Genomic DNA, 17,331 nt, shown 5'->3' with positions numbered 1-17,331 from the left:
TCATGTTGCAGGAATGGCTCTGTTCATTCCTGCAACAAGGATACGGCGTCGTATCCTGACTTTGGTCTGACTTTTTTTTTTTAAGCGTGGGACCCACACTTGATTTGTGTGTGTAGGAAAGTGCTCTTGTCATGTCAAATGACAAAAAGGGAACCCTATATATATATAACATTATTCATAAAAAAATAGCAGTAAATAATTAAAAGGAAAAATAAAATAAAATGAAAATAAGAATAAGAATATATAAGAGGACAAAAAAGAATAAGAAAGTAAAAATAAAAAATAAAAATAAAGATTAATATTATCATTATCACTATCAGCTTCTAGCATTGGTACAATTAACCCATCATCCTCTTCATTATTATAGTCATAGCACTCATCTTCCATTATCTATTAAGTTGTAACTAGGGTTGTGTTTGTCCTTGATATCTGTATGCATATGATGTACTGTTGAAAGAAAATTGACTTTTCAATTGATTGTTGATTTGAGCCATGATTCCGAATTCCCACATATTTAGGTTTCATTTTCTGGCAAGTGCTTTTCTTTCCCTCATTAGTAGAAAACTAAACATGCTAAATAGGTTATATCAATCGATGCATGAGTACATCCGAGCTTTATTATTTAGTGCTCACTGAGCTTATTCTTTGGATTGCCAATATTTGAAAGCTAAAAAAAAACCTCACTTAACCTAAATTACTTCAGGGGATAGGATATTGTGACACAAATAATGTTACGCACAAGGTTACTACCACATCTTAACCGTTGATTTTCGCCAATCAACGGTTATCATTTATTGCGAATTAATAATTAATTAATGAGTTTGATTTGAAAAATGATAACCGTTGATTGGCGGAAATCAACGGTTAAGATGTGGTCGTAACATTGTGCGTAACATTATTTGTGTGTCACAATATCCTATCCCTTACTTCAGATAGATATATTTTCTATATGAAAGCAACTATTATTATCTAAAATCTTTTGGATAGGGGATGTTATTTCCGATAATTTTATCCACTTAGAATACATACTTTGTGAGAAGTTTAATTTTTTTTTAATATTCCCCATTCTTAACCCTTTTTTTTTACATTTTAAATTTATGTTGAACTAATTATGTACATCATTATAATTTAATTTTTTTTCTTATATTAAGTCAGCCTTGTCATTCTATCAAATTAAATGGCTCGTGAAGTGAATGAATTTTGTCTTGCTTAAGTGATTTTTTTAATTATGAAGGGTATGTAAAATTTGTACCCAAAAAAATTGTTATAAAGTTATCATAATTTTCACAAAAAAGGAAAAATTGTCCAAAAGATTTTTTTCTACCTAACTTTGGGACCAATAGTTGATTTTGAGATAAATCTAATCGTCACCTCACTTTCATTGTGGAAAATTTGTATTTTGATTCTCTTTTTACGAAGAAAAACGTAATCTAAAATTAGTTTTACCTCCTTTGCTTACAAAATCATTTTGATTCAGGAGACTTGATGTTTATGGCTTAAGTTTTATTTGTCATCTGATATCACAAAGCAAACTTTTGACTAAAGAGAAAGTATAAAGTTCAAAAAGGAACAATAGGTAACATCTATATACTAATATAGTAGATATGGCTAAGGTAAAGTTTGATCTCATGGTATTTAGAAATAGGCAGATCCTAGATTTTAAAGAAATAAAATATTTTATTTTTTATTTTTTAAAATTAATGAATGGCGAGTGGTTATCCTATATTTGCAAAACTACTCTTCTCTCATTTTGTCGTCTAAACAAAGATAATAATAATAATGTATACTTGCTTGTGTATACGCTAATATATTTTTATTTTAAGAAAAAAAAGATGTATAAAAATATCATTTATGTCATTTTGTAAATGAAATAATTACCTAGTTTCTCTTTGCACTCTTCATATTTTAATCTCTTGTATGGTCCTAAAAAAAAAAAAAAATCTCGTATGGACAATAGTGGGTTTTACCGGGAAGGATATGGGGTATCTATTTGCAATGATTGACAAATTGATTCAAACACTATACTCAGAATTAAGATCCATAGACTCAATTTACAAAAATGGATATAAAAGAAAAGTCCAACAGTAAACTGTACTAAATCATTTTCAATTTTTGCCTGTCTTTGTTGTAAATCACCACTTGATTTGAAGTGGGTTTTACTGTAAAGTAAACCAAGAATCTTTGTTTCCCTTGGCCCTTGGAGATCTTTGATCCTCTATTTCAATTTAAGTAATTATTTATTTTTTATCATTAGAAAACATATAGAAAACTCTTTATAAGTAGGTCAGACACTTCCTATCATTATCATCCACTAACCCACTAACATTCATGAGATTTAGACCCCTAATGAAGAAGAGGGAGGGTATTAAAACAGGCAAAAAAAAAAACATAAAATAAGAACCTGGTGATTAAGAAAATTTTAAGGCCCACCACTTCCAAGCCACCACAACTTTCCAATGGCCCCAATGACCACTCTCCACTACCATTTCTTCCTTATTTCAAGGGTCTCCGCTAATATGTATTAGTTCCTAGCAAAAGTTATGTTAATTTAGACATTTATTTACTTTTAAATTACAGTCAAAATTTGATTCTTCTATATGGTAAATTCAGGTGTCACTAGTGTCTTATGCAAATATAAATCCGATGTATAATAGAATTCGCATATTCTCCTTATGGTGTTCACAAATTTTGGTGTTAAAAAACTATAGAAAGGTTAGCAAACATTATTCTTAATTTGCAGCACTTTTAATATTGTTCCTTGTTGTTGACAGTCTCAGTACTACCAACAAATTTTCATCTCTTGACACTTTTTTAACAGTCAGTACTGCCATTTCTCACATTATTATGTACTGATATTTTCACGTGTGTCAATTAACAAAATTTAATTTCTAATTCCAACAACTTCATCACAAGGTGACATACGGTTATTGTTATAGAACTTTCTGAAATTTAATGTCTAGCTACGTAAATCTATTTACGTATGCATTTCCTCTTCTAAAGATTCCTTTTACAAGTATGAAGTCTAATCAAGTGTTGCCTCGAGATAAAGCAATATGTATTGTCATTTCCAAATACAAGAAAACGTTGTTTTCATGTTAGTGGAAGGTTTTATACTTGTGCACGCAAGATTGCAAAGCCAGTGAACATGTACTCGAATGACACAATTTTGTGGCTTAGAGTGGAACTTATCAACTTAACAGCCAAAGTTTAGAGACATGTGGTGAGGTTAGAGAGTTTAATGAAGAAATGGTCGATAATACATGTTCAAAAATTAATTGATGCTTAACAATAGACCCTTCATTACTTTAAGGCCTTGAGAAAATATGTTAATCATCCAATGCAAGCATTGATATATAGATGTCTCAATCCATAATAACATATCACCCATCATCAATATGCCTTAGCTTTCACTCCACAAATGATCCATCACTTTCAAGTTTCAATAAGATATGTTGAAATCAGATCAGTGATGTGTACTGAATGGTCCAGCATGAACATGTTTCTCATTTTTGTAAATGGAGGTCACATTAGTGTACATGTGAATGCAGAATTATTGAGAAAGTAGGTTTTTAGGCAAATGCAGAAGTTTTCTGTTATACTATTATTCTTCAACAATCAAAAGTCTCTCTTTCAGATCCTTCTAACAAGCCTTTTAATCAGGCAATACAGAAAGTAACTGATAATAAAGAAAACAAAAATAACTATAAACAAAACATAAAGTCATGCAAGGTGAAACGTTTGCAATTATTAAAATTCATAAAAAGCTTTAAAACTGAAATATCTGCAATTATAATAACTTATGGTGACTCAAGTGCATCAACATGTACTTGAATTACAACACAATTTTGTAGGCAAGATTGGTACTTTAACTGCCAAAGTTTAGATGAGTTTAATGAAGAAATGGTACGTCCAAACTCCACGCTCAGATTGATGCCTAACACCACTCATAGGCACTTCATTACTTTTAAGGAAGGACCCATGCAGGTTGAATCTTGCTTTATAAAGTTTTCTAATCATGCAATGTGATATAACCATATGCGTCTCAAGCTATAGCTTATCACCCATCATCAGTGCCCTTGCTATCACTCCACAAATGACCCATCATTTCAAGTTTCAATCATATATATTTGAAACGGTTCAGTTGTGTGCAGTGCATGGTCTTTAGTATGAACATGATTCTCGTTTTATATAATGGAGGTCACACAGACACTAACATTATTGCACTTTCAACGGTGTATAATTTATCTAGTGGGCCCCCCACTACCCCAACCACTTCTTTCTCCTTACATTTTCCAATTCCAAATCAATAACCAGTTTCCGGGTATCTTCTACCTCTACCAATAACTTAGGAAAGAGTAATGGTAGTTACACATAACGGGCAACTCATATAGCTTATGGAAATTTTGGTGGATACTTGATTTTGAAAAAGAAAAATTAAAACAAACTTAAGAAAGAGAAAGAAGAGAAAAAACGTAAAAAGAAATAATGTTAATTAATTTTATGTGAGTTATGTGCGAGTGCCTTTAGCAATATACTGAAATTAGTTTTTTAATTTATTTTTCAACTTAATTAGAAACTTGAAATATATATACTTATATAGGAAAAGTTATATTTCCAAATTTTTTATTTACAAACTCTTTTAAATTACACTATGTCTTACCGGTAAGACATTCTTGAGTGAAGTCTTATCGGTAAGACATAGTACAATTTGTAAGTTTGTAAAAAAAAAAGTTTATCAATATAATTCTCCTCTATTTATATAGTTAGTTCCTCACAATTTTAAGATTCAATTTTGTTCTTGTAGTGTATCGCTTTTCAACTTAATCCTTCTACTTTCTGATTGGATGCAACTTGGTTACATTTTGACTTTGAGTGGTGATCTGGACTCACTACATACAAGATAGAGGCCCAATTATTAAAGGCTCTAAAGACCCCATTGACATAGCCTAATAGACAGACCATCTCTCTTTAGAGGCATGAATATCGTTAAGGTACTAGGCTATCAAGTCAATATAACTTAACCTAAAAGGAATCATTATTGTCAAGGTTATCAGTTCAGGCAAGTTGGCTACTACCAAAAACTAGTGAAAGGATGACGGCTCTTGCTTGCCACCATATCTATAGAATCTACTTTGAACATAGATTTGCCTATTAAGGAATAGCCTAAGAGAGGTCACCCCTCTCCACTAATCAACATGAACACCACCTGATGAAGGACAGTGGTAAACACGACGCTCAAACACTATAAATACAAAGGTCGTTGACCCAGGTATGATATTTCTCTTTGAATACTTGAACCTCATTGGATATTATATGGACTTGAGCATCAAAGTGCTTTTGCAGGTGCCCTCAGTTGCTCTCATGCTACCCAAAAAAGCAAAAGTACTGACCAATCGTCTTGCAACTCAATACACCATCTCGCCAAACTTCAAAATATCCCAGCAACAACTCATCAATCTTTACTTCTCTTCCTCAACATTCTCTACCTTTAATTGTGTGTGGTTACTGGTTAGACACAACTCAATTGGTGTTGAACTGATCAAGTGGAAACTTCAAATGAGGATTAATGAACTCCTCTGCTAATGAGAATTCATTCGATTAGTGACATCAAACTACATTAAGTTGAAAATTCCTGGGTTTCAATTCTTTCTATTATAAAATGTTATTAAGGCTTGTGACATGTTCTTTCCTTTAAAATGAGACAATCTCTGTTCCATCTAAAATTTTCTAAACCAAACAAAAAGAAAAAACAAAGGACCACATTAAGCTTATAGAAATTAGGAAGGTATAATTGAAAAAAAAAATTACATCAGAGATACCAGTGTCGAAGTAAAGTTGTCTTGAAGTTATTAATAGAACTAATCAACGAAATATCAAATCATTGACCTAAAGTCACTTTTTTTTTTTTTTTTTTTTTTTTTTTTGTAATAACCTAAAGTCACTTTCGGCTTGCTTTGAGGTCATTCATAGCACTAATTAATTATATATTAAATATCAATGATTATTACTTGCTCATCGCATGCCTGTCAATTAATTGCTTTTCGAAGTTTTTTAAGATTTAATACCAATAATAAAGGAAAATAATATATAATTATTTTGAATTTTGATTCTTTTGTAAATTGTTTCCATGATTTTAATTTAGTTTTATTTTATTTAGTTCCTAAACAATACTTATTTCACCAGTTAGTTCTTCCGTCTAGTTACTGTTAACCAATTAATTGACTTAATGACAATTCTAGCATTTCATTGTCCATCAAATTCTTCATCAAAAATCTTTATTTCATATATTAGAAAATTAATGAATAAAAAAATCTGAAAATAAATTTAAAATAAAAAATGAATAACTAATCATAAATATTGTAATGTACTTTGCACTACATTTTTAAAAATAGTTTGAATATAAATTTGTTTATAAGTAAACAAAATATTCAAACATATATTGAATATTTATTTCTGAAATTAAGAAAATCATAATCATAAATGTAGAATCTAAAATAATCCGTACAATTCACATGTAATATATGTGCAACTGCAATGCATTGGCAAAATAAGTAGTAGAATTGTTATCAAAAATAAAAATAAAAATAAGTAGTAGAATTTAACTAGTTTATCTTCCAATGAAAGGTTCCAAACAAATGGAAGATTATAAAAGATTAATAATTAAGAGGACCAAAGAAGAAATTTAAAAAACAAGAACGAAAGGATATTTTGCGAATTTCATGCTTTTACACTATTTTTGTTAGGGAAAAGCAAACGTCATCTTACAGGAAATTTTTGTTTCCTCGTGCTCTCATATCATTTTTTCCGTACAAGCTTTTTTCTTCATTTTTTCTTCTTCTAATATTTGGTGGGCCCGACAAAAAATGTCTCTGTAACATGATGTATCAATTTTCATATTACATGACATTTACAAAACTCTTTTTGTTATACTATATTTATACCATTTCAATTTATGAACATAAGTTGCTCTAATTAATGTCTAGAATTCACCATGTTAGTGGGCCTTAGGACTAATTTTTATGTAGCGACGGTGATGTAAAATAAAATTGAAAAAAGAAAAAGAAAAAGGTGTTAATGAATTATTTCTTATATTTTAATAGTTCTAATTTTTTTTTTTTTTTTTTTTAAAAAAAAGAGTGTGAAGTGAAAGGGCTTAGTGACCGACTGAAAAGCCTTTGAAAATTTGATAACTTTTGCTTCATTTCTTCCATTTCTCAATGGAAATTTGGAATACAGAGCAAGTTAAACTAACAAGACCACCATCCTATAACACTTCACTTCATACAACTAAGAACTGAAAATTTATTGCTACTGAAATCCTCGACAATGGTGATCACTAAGTAATTCTATTGAATTAGTAACTGGTGTGGAACGGCTTGTAAGTTCCAAGATCAACAACAATCCCAGCAACAGAACCTGCTGCAGCTGCTACAGAAATTATAAGGCAAGCAATACTCAGCATTTGTAGGCATATCCATTTTGTGCTCCATTTTGGTATTTTCTTTTGAACAATATACATTTCCACTGGGAAATACACAGTTAGAGGCCAAAATCCAATAGATCCAAGAAGTCCCACAATGTCATTGAAGAATGGGAGGAGCATCGATATTACAGTGGTTAAGATGACAAAAATTGTCCTCCAAACCATTCGGAAGAGGTTGAGTTTGTAGGGATGGTAACCAGGGATTGGTATTTCTATGTCTTTGTTCACAAAATCACTATTTGGGAATCTCTCTGATGCTGCTTTCTCAACAAATGAGAAAAGGGGTTGGCAGTAAACTTGGTATGCACCAACAAGGTGGATAATAATTGCAGCATTGGCTATGTCAAGGAGCCAAAATGGATTATAAAAGCCAAAACCAGTAAGAAGGTTTCCAGGGCTGAAGTCTCCAAAAGCAGCATACCCGAAACAACCACACAGCATATAGAAAAGGGTTGTGACTATAACACTGATAAAAGTAGCCTTCTTCATTGTTTTTGACTCTGATGGAGGGGATTTTACTGTGTCCTGTTTCATAACATAACCATCGTTTGAGTTGAGACTTCAATTTAGAACAATATATGGTGTCTTGAGTCTCACAAAATTTGGTAAAATTAATTGTACCTGAATTTCTAAAAGGATCATTGAGTAGGAGTAGGCAAAGGCTATGTTACCAAGAGCTTGGAAGCTCCTCCAAACTTTTTGGGTTTGTGTCACAGTGCCAACACTTATACCAGTTAGGCTTCCTCTAACTCTTCTGTTTTCTGTTACATGTCCAATTTAATTAGTCAAATCTCTGACCAGTAGATTAATCCTCAAAAACAATGAAATAGATAAAAATAAATTTAATCATAGCTTACATGAACAGAATCATACCTATAACTTTACCAACTCCAAGGCCAAGCCCAATTGTTGAGTATGTGAAGGACATGACAGCAGCCACAGCAGAGAGCCACCATAACTGATCGAAATCAGGAATTTGGGAGAAAATAATTTCCACAATACCAAAAGTAATCATGTAAATATTGCTATTCATACGGCATGGATTTTGTCCTCCGCTACTGTGGAAACAATTAGACCTTTTGATTGCCCTGTTGGATCAACAACACAAATTAGCCAATTATACTATTTTCCTTACACTGCTTTCACAATAATAATAATAATAATAATAATAATTATATCTTTCAACATCACTTAGGATTTTCAAACTCACATCATGCTTATGGAAGCTGCTATAGTGTAACCAACGGAAACTCCAAAAAGGTTAAGGTACTGAACCAACCCACAAATCTTGACCTTAAAGCCGCCTGCACATAAACCCAAGATTGAAAATTTGAAACTCAAAAAAAGCACCCAAATTCTTCTTTTGCAAGAAAAGAATTTGCTTTGTTTGATATGTTATGTTATGCAGCATACCAAGGTTTGATCGAACAGCATCCATGTAAGTGTAGTTTCTCTTGCCAGTGACTTGGTCACCAGAACGGTAACAAACACACAGAAGACTTGAGGTGTAAAAAGTCACAAAAGAGAAGAGAAGCATCACAGAAGGACCAGCAATCCAACCAAGCTGAGCTATAGCCCAAGCCAAAGACAGAACCCCAGAACCAATAACTGCAGTTATTATGTGGGCACTAGCAGTCCACACAGTTCCTGTTTTTGTGAAACAACAAAAAAAGAGTACTGTGAATGAGTTGTGACCAACACAACAACACAAGTTCCAAGAAAAAAGAGTACAGTGAATGAGTTGTGACCAACACAACAACACAAGTTCCAAGAAAATCAAGCAGTTTATAATAAAGTGCTTTCATTTGTAGTGAACATAATTAATTACCAGTTCGTTTGAGTCGGCCATCATCATCGAAACACTTGGAACCTCCTTGTTGAAGCCCATCAATGGAGACTTCAAATGGCTGTTGATGGTTCTTGCTGCCACCGTTCTCAACCATCTTGTTAATATTGCAGACAGAGACCAAGTTAGGCTTCAGAGTGAAGACTCAGATTCCAATGTGAAATCTTAAGAGTTTGTGAACAATTATGATCAACCAAGTCCAACCAATCTATAGAAAGAAAAGAAAAAGAAAAAGATGATTTTTTGAAGTTATGCAGCAGACAGAAGAAGGGTGTATCTCAGAGATGGATCTAAGGGTAGTTATGAGACAGTGACTATTGTTAGAAAGTTTCACTCCTCCTAGCTCATGAGAGTCCCAGAAATGAGAAAACCAAAAAGAGTTGCTAGGTTCATGAGAACGAGAATGTGTGTGTTTATGTGAAGTATGGTCTTTTTGAGTTCAAACAATGTGGAGATTATGCAGTGAATGGAACAAGACGTGTGGGTATAAATAAGTGCTGGCGGAGGAAGATGTTGGTGTTAGAAAATATTTTGACCAATGAGTTTAGACCCACATGCCACTTGATGCCACGTGTTCGTAAAGTGATAGGTAAATCCGTTTGGTCAAATTCGACCATCTTCTACATTTTTTTTTTTTGTATGGACACAACTAAAATTAGGAAAAAAATAAATAAAATTGGACTAATCTCTTTCTTACAACTTTGTAGTGAAATTTTAGCATGTGTATCTTATAACTTTATAAATACTTTTTAATTTATAAATTAAATTAATGGATTAATGTTTATTATATTATAAGATATAAAATTTTATTCGCTATATATATTAAAGATGTGAGGGGCTCATATTTTATTTTTTATTTTCATGTCACTCCACACATTTTTAGATAAAGATAGGATTCTTTGACATCGTTGTCATATTTAAAGTTTGACATCTCATCTGAAAATTTTAACATTCATCTGAGAGTCGTTGGATCAAAAAAAATTAATGATGTCACATGCTTACAAATTGAAATTTTTTAATCTAAATTTTTTTAAATGAAATGTGAAATTTAAAATTTAAAATTGATATAAATATAAAGTATGTATATAATTAATCAAATTATCTCAACGGATATTAACCCTTTAAGAGAAGATGGGGAAATTTGATACCCCAACGACACACGTAATGATGAGCGTTAGCTTCTGCCGTTTAAAGAAACCCGCTTTGACGCAAACCGTGTGTAGCCACCGCCCACCGGCCACTCTCTATCTTATGAGAAAATCTCCCCCACCAGGCCACCACCTCTCCAACACTGTTTCCTTCACATTGCGTTTTCTTTTTTCTTTTTTCTTTTTTCTTTTTTCTTTTTCTTCTCTATATTTTTTGGATATGTTTTTCAGACATCATTAATGATCATAATCTCCTAAATAAATGTCACTGCACTTTTGCAACTGTCTGAATCCAAGTTGGAAAAGACAAGCTTAATTTGGATTCTTCATGATATTTTATGACAGGTAACCATGCTACTTGAGTTTGATTCAGCGTATCAGATTATCAAATCCTTTTTACCTTCCTAAAATATCTCTGACAGGTTATCTTTGTCTTCCTCAAACGTGTTTTATTTAATGGGTTTATCATCTATTATTTAACATGACCACAAAAAGTTTTCTACACACAACATTTTGTGGGGCCCGCAGCAACAAAAAAAACAAACTTCGGCACGCAAAACGAATCTCTATAACATAACACAATCACTTTTCCTACAACATAACTCTTATAAAACCCTTATTTAATAATCACGATAAGGTTTATTGTATTCTTCAAAGGATGTAAGTTATATTTTTTTAAATTTTTTACTTTATATACTTTCCATATTTTATGTATTTTTGATAGTACATAATTATAACATAATTTTTTTTTTTAATTTTCCACTTTGACTGATGTGATTGAAGATAGAAAAAAATAACTTTTGATACTATAATAATATATTACCGAAAACACATAAAATAAAAATAAAATAAAGTACAGCAGATACACTTTTTCCATCACAATATGCACTAAAAGGCTCCTTACAGATGTATCTACCTAGTTACGCCTCATAATTCTGGCTAACAAAGTTATAAAATGAGTAATGTTATAACCTTTAACTTAATTTTCTTACGATTCTCTTAATTATTTAAAATAGAAAGCACTAAATAAAATAAAAAAAGTAAATTTTTTAACAAATAAGAGGATTATATAGAATTAATAAAAATTAATGTGAATAATTGAGATTTGAAATTTTTTTGTTTTTGTTTTTCTGAAAAGTTTCTTTCAAATGTTTCAACAACAGTAAGTGAAAGCTAATAGTAATACCAATACTAAGTGCTTCACAAATTAATTAAAAGCTTCGCAACTCTCGTACCTTCAGTTCCAGGGCTTTCTCACTTTTCCTATGCTTGGCTGTTTTCAGTAACAACTTTAATAAATGCAATGTAAATCGCACAGCAACTGCAACGACACAGCAGCTATATACTAATAAAACTGGGGAAGAGATGTAGAACAGAATAGAAGCTACTATATTACTCAGGTAGCTGTTGTGCTATTTTTGGACTAATCTCTCTACCATATATAGTGGAACACAATGTGTTATAGCCTACAAGATATTATTATATATCTCTTTAAAGGACCACCATTAGAATAAAAGAAAATTCTGATGTGCAGTGCTCTCATCCATCCTTACTGAATGAGAGAATAAGGTTCCTTTATTATTCATTATCAGAATTTAATGATTTGCCTAAAGCACTACACAGCAAGCATATTTATCAACTATATTTCAGTCAAATTGTTTCTTTTCTATGATTGTGATCTTAAAATAATCCATAAATAAGGTCTAACAGTTCTCCTCAATCGGAAAATGCTCACAGAAACTCTTATAATATGGGGACATGGGGCATCTTATTCTTATCTTCAGTTCCCAATAACTGAGGAAAGAAAGGTTGTAAGTGAAAGTCTCCTAGAGCCATCTTTAACTATGTTTATAATTTACACAACGTGTGTACTAGGTAGAGAGAGAACCTGAGTTCGATTCTCATCAAATATATATTTGGAGAAGAAAAAAGAATTTTTACAATGACTAAGCTCATTCAAAATTAAAATCTCATAGCCGATTCAAAGATTTGAAACTTGTGGAGATATTCGAAAGACTGACTTGTCTCAAAGAAATAATTTGAGTTGATATAAAAAAAATGTTTATAATTAATTTGATTTTATTAGTTTCAGGGCTAAATTAATTTTCTATTACTTTCTCATCTTTTCTTATTTAATTGGCTGGAGACAGAAGGTACCAATCCACTACCTCGTGTGAAATTCAAATATACTATATCAACTGCTAAGATCTTCTTTAGGGATACCGATATACATATACTATAGAGGCATATGTAGCTCCTGAATGTTATTACAGAAGTATAACAAGAATAAAAATCTAACTTTTTGCTTTTTTGACCATGTGCTACCTTGCTTTAAAAAAATAAAAATGTGCTTTGATTAGTTAATTAATACAACCGAAAATTCTTTTCCGTTGTATAATTTTATTCGATAGCCATGTGCTTCACCTCGGGATAAAAAATGATATCATTAAACTAAATTAAATTAATAATCATCAACTCATAAAGTACGAATGCACGATGTTTATGTATGCTATAATTATTTTTACATGGGTTCAAATTAGTTCATATGTTGATAAGTATTTGTATAAACATAAGACTTGTTAATTAATGTAACGAACTAAAAATTACGAATTATCGACCACTGCCGGATGGTGGTTTTTTTATTTTATTTTTCAGAAATTGTTCCATGGGCATCTCCAGCCGAAAGCCAACAGCCAATACCTTCGAGGAGGAGAGATCACGCGATACAGTCTCTCTCAACAATTTTTTTTAAATTTTTTTTAAGAAAAAGGACAAAACAGCAGTGTTTGGTAATCATTGCTACGTAAGTCATAAAATGGCCACTTGAATGTATACTTCTCCTTTTAAAAAAAAATTATATTTACAAATATTTTTTACAAATTTTTACAAATTATAATATGTATTAGAGTAGTATATTCCAACATACAGTATAGTATCTCTAATACATAGTGTAATTTATAAGAATTTGTAAAAAAAAGTTTATAAATATAATCCTTCTTTTTTTCTTATATCAAAATTTTATTTATCTTTCTCCTTTTTTTGAAAAAAATTAATATTTTTTTTTTACAGTTTTTTTTTTTTTTTTTTACTTTATACCTTTCTAAGATCTTTGTCTCTCCTGGTCTTCCTCGATAAGTCCCACTTTTTTTGTTCAATTCCTTTTTTGTTTCGAGTTATTTTACTCTCGTTTCTTTATTTATCCTCTCAATCTTATGTCATGGTAACTTCATATTTCAACATATTTCTGAGACGCGCCCGGCCAGTTCATATATGACCCATTTTATGGCAATTTTTATCAATGGATAATATTGTGTACGACATCAACGAGAAACACATAAGTTTCTATTGACAAATGGTCTAGTTACAAAAATGTGATTCGGTGATTTTGTTACGTTAACAATTAACCAAATCATCTTAAACAAAAAAACAAACATTTACTTTTAAAAAACAAGCGATACGAATACAAATTCAAATTTTACAATGATAAAAATTAAAAATTCTATAAATTTAAAATGACCTAAAACATATTTAAGTTAAAAATGTTTTAGTATAAAAAATTGGACGGCGGTTATAATTATTACTATTTTAATCTTACTACTCTTACTACTTTAGTAGTTATCATTGGATCAATTTGAAATAAACGGTAATTAATTTTTGATTTCAAATTCATTCAACAATAACTAATCAGGTAATAAGCATAACAAGACTGAAATGGTAGTAATATATATATATATATATATATATATATATATATATAGTAAGTGTATAAACAAAATAACATAAATAAATAGATTTTTCATATTTTAAATTTTTTTGACATAACATATTTAATTGAATAAACCTTTGAAAAAGATTTAATTTTACCTATTTATTTATAAATTCTTAAGGAATCGTCAAACATATTTTTTCTCCTCATTTCTATTCTAATATATATATTATTATTTTAACCAATGTTATTAAAATCGGTCTGGTCATTGACCTGGTCGAGGTACTGGGTCATTGGGTCACTGGTTCAACTAGTAGGTCACTGGTTCAACCGCATGACCCAGTAATTATATGCAATTTTATAATTTATATTAAAAAATTATAAACATATTCAAATATCTAAAAAAATGATAAAATTAATATAAAAAATAATAAATAACATATTATTATCCAATAAAAGATCAAACAAAAATATAATAATCATGATATAGAGTTTTAGGTTCTGAAAACGACATCTGTAACTATAAATTAATTCAAAATTTTCTGCATAGTACATAATTAAGATAATATTAGTGATGTAAGTACATAACTTATGTAAGTCAATAAACAAAAAAAATATTCAAATATGTTAATTATGATTTTTTTTAAAAAAAAAATTGGAACTTTTTTTTTTTTTGGGACCGGGCCGAGTCACCGGTTTTTATGAAAATCGGCCGGGTTGGACCAGGTAGCACCGGTTCTGATGCATAGCCGATCCGTTGCTTCAACCGGATCGGTTATATGACCGGGTTACCGGTTCCCGAGTCTGTCCGATTTTAATAACACTGATTTTAACTAATAAATTATTAATCAAACCGGTTAAATTTAATTTATATAAAAAATATATAATAAATATAATAAAATAAAAACATAGTAAGGTGGCCAAATGATATTGGTTAAATACCAGCTGAATTTGGTTCCCAAGCAATTGCCATGTTTGGCACTATAAACTAACTACGCGTTTGGTAGAGAAAATTTTTTTTTTATCAAAAATATATAATTACTAAGAATATGGTGGAAAAGTGAGTTTGTAAGAAAGTTAAAAAAAAGTTGTTTGGAGAAGGCCAAAATATTACCGGAAAAATTAAGTTAAATTTTCAGAGTCTATGTTTGGTTAATGGTAAAATAATGATGGAAAAATGGGATAAAATTATCAAACCAACTCTTGACTAAATACAAAGAAGATTCTATCTCTTCAGCTTTCTTTTGGCACATTTTTTGAAAAGAAATATTTATGTCCATTATTTTTTTCCTACTTTTTGATTTTATGGGATGATAAAAATACCACCCTTTGGGTGGTATTTTAAAATGGTAAAAAAAATTTAATTTTACACTCAAACTGAAATTGCTATGCAAATTCGAATAATGAATAAATTTTTTAAAATCTATTAACAAACATGATCAACAAAAAATCTCAACTTTTTCACATCCTAAAAGAAACCTCGTGCCAAACACACCGAGAATATATTTCTAGTAGCATTTGTTTCGTAAGAAACATATTTGCCATAAACTAATAGTAAATATAACCGCAAATCTTATAATTTCAACATGATATAATATCGATTGTTTAGCATTCCCTTAGCCTTGACAAATTTCAATCACCCTTTCTCTTTCATGTTGCGGCTGTTAGTACTTAGTAGTGATTCACCTTTGTCAATCACCTCAATTGTTGTTTATTACGAGGTGATACATTAATTAATGAAAGAATATCAAATCTTACACTTAATCTCAAGTCGATTTCACTAATAAAAATAAATGAAAGTGATACCATGGTGAATAATCATTTTATCTAAGAGCTAGGATATTCTAACTACTTATTTTTTTTACTACCACTTTAATCACCATTTGATTAAAGGAAAAGTTGAATGAAGAGAGAGAAAAAAAAATAACTTTTGAATCTAATGGTAATTAAAGTGGTAGTAGAAAAAATAAGTAGTAGGAATATCCTACCTCTTTATCTAATAGCTTAAGTTTGTAAGTGAAAGTTTACCCATAATTTTTATATTTCTCTATCAAGTTTAATATTATAATGAATAAAGGTTAGCGCATGATTTATATATTTATTTCTCATATCACATCAAATCAATATTAATTTCAGATTATTCAATCTCTATTTCTCAACTATTCCTACCAAAATCATATAATTTTACCGATAAAAGCTACTATGGTGTTGGAAATTCAAATTTAAGTGTGAGTGATTAATAATTAATTCACACATTGATTCAAAATAGATTAAATAACTGTTATCAACTTAAAGTGTTAAGGTTTTGGATTCGCCTAAACTATTTGCATTATCCGATATGTTACCTAAAATATACAAGAGAGAAATATTTTACAGCTACTTAAAATCTATATGTGCCAACAAAGGTGGGCACAATTGGCTAAGGATTTGGTCTATACTTTTTAAGGGTGTGAGTTCAAATCTCGCTGGTCGATGTAAGGACTTTGTTGGTGGGTGATATGTAATTCCTCTCAAAAATCCTCAAAGAGGTTAGGGAGTCTATACTGACTCTAATGGGATAGCGGTGTCTAACTCCACTTAAACTTTTATTTAAAAAAAAAACAAAAAAACCCTATATGCTAACGTGAAGAAAAAAAAATAAAAAAATTTAATGTTATAATTATATATTACCGCGGTAATATAGTTATAAAAGATACTTATAAATAATTTTATATAAAATGGTCGTACAAATATTTTTTCCAAATGCATATAGGAAATCCTAAATAGAAGAGGAAGTAGAGTCACCTGAATAACAGAGGGAGACTCGTCTCCCTGTACTTGGATTTCTGTCTGATGTGAAGCTTGATAACTTTCATGCATTTCATCCATCTTATTGTGATCTGATAATCGACTTTCTTCCTCAGAGATTGTCGCTTTTGAACTTTGGTTTTTTATATGGTTTGTTAGCTTTGGTAAGCATATTTGATGCTTCTTTTACGAAATATGAAGCTATCAGTTCTTCTACAATTGAATTTGTCCTCTTTATCAATGGTGGACTTTTCAAGAACATCAAAACTTTGTGGGTTATCAAAGGATAACAGATAGTTTGTGTTTGAAATGCAGAGATTCATTTAAGCCAAGAAGAATTAATGAAAAGAAATAATGTTCT

General features: G+C 30.4%; 1 protein-coding gene across 3 annotated transcripts; it reads right to left on the bottom strand.

Annotated features, from left to right (window-relative positions):
* Window positions 1-7,238: 7,238 nt before the first annotated feature.
* Window positions 7,239-9,757, bottom strand: LOC133314692 (amino acid permease 3). 3 transcript variants are annotated; one of them, XM_061516212.1, is made up of 6 exons: window positions 9,312-9,757; window positions 8,897-9,130; window positions 8,694-8,787; window positions 8,347-8,571; window positions 8,105-8,237; window positions 7,239-8,008 (listed from the first exon to the last, which is right to left on the bottom strand). In XM_061516212.1, the coding sequence occupies exons 1-6, from the start codon at window positions 9,424-9,426 to the stop codon at window positions 7,355-7,357; spliced, it is 1,455 nt and encodes a 484-aa protein (XP_061372196.1). In that variant the 5' UTR covers window positions 9,427-9,757; the 3' UTR covers window positions 7,239-7,354. The 3 variants fall into 3 exon arrangements, with proteins under 3 accessions (XP_061372196.1, XP_061372197.1, XP_061372195.1); XM_061516213.1 differs by having other exon boundaries at window positions 8,105-8,234; XM_061516211.1 differs by having other exon boundaries at window positions 8,105-8,244; window positions 8,357-8,571.
* Between the last annotated feature and the right edge of the window lie 7,574 nt (window positions 9,758-17,331).

This window comes from Gastrolobium bilobum, unplaced genomic scaffold (genome assembly GCF_033153095.1).
Source record: "Gastrolobium bilobum isolate Gb01-03AN ecotype WA unplaced genomic scaffold, APGP_CSIRO_Gbil_v1 utg7360, whole genome shotgun sequence".
NCBI classification, from domain to species: Eukaryota; Viridiplantae; Streptophyta; class Magnoliopsida; order Fabales; family Fabaceae; genus Gastrolobium; species Gastrolobium bilobum.
Note: the sequence above shows the minus strand (reverse complement) of the source record. Positions and strands in the feature narration are given on the sequence as shown.

What these genes read in the sequence shown, in the direction of transcription:
- LOC133314692 (XM_061516212.1), bottom strand. Translation starts at nt 9,426, where the DNA reads ATGGTTGAGAACGGTGGCAGCAAGAACCATCAACAGCCATTTGAAGTC. An exon ending in TGCTGTTCGATCAAACCTTG is followed by an intron (nt 8,788 to 8,896) that starts GTATGCTGCATA and finishes GTTTATGTGCAG; the next exon opens with GCGGCTTTAAGGTCAAGATT. An exon ending in TGATCCTTTTAGAAATTCAG is followed by an intron (nt 8,009 to 8,104) that starts GTACAATTAATT and finishes GTTATGAAACAG; the next exon opens with GACACAGTAAAATCCCCTCC.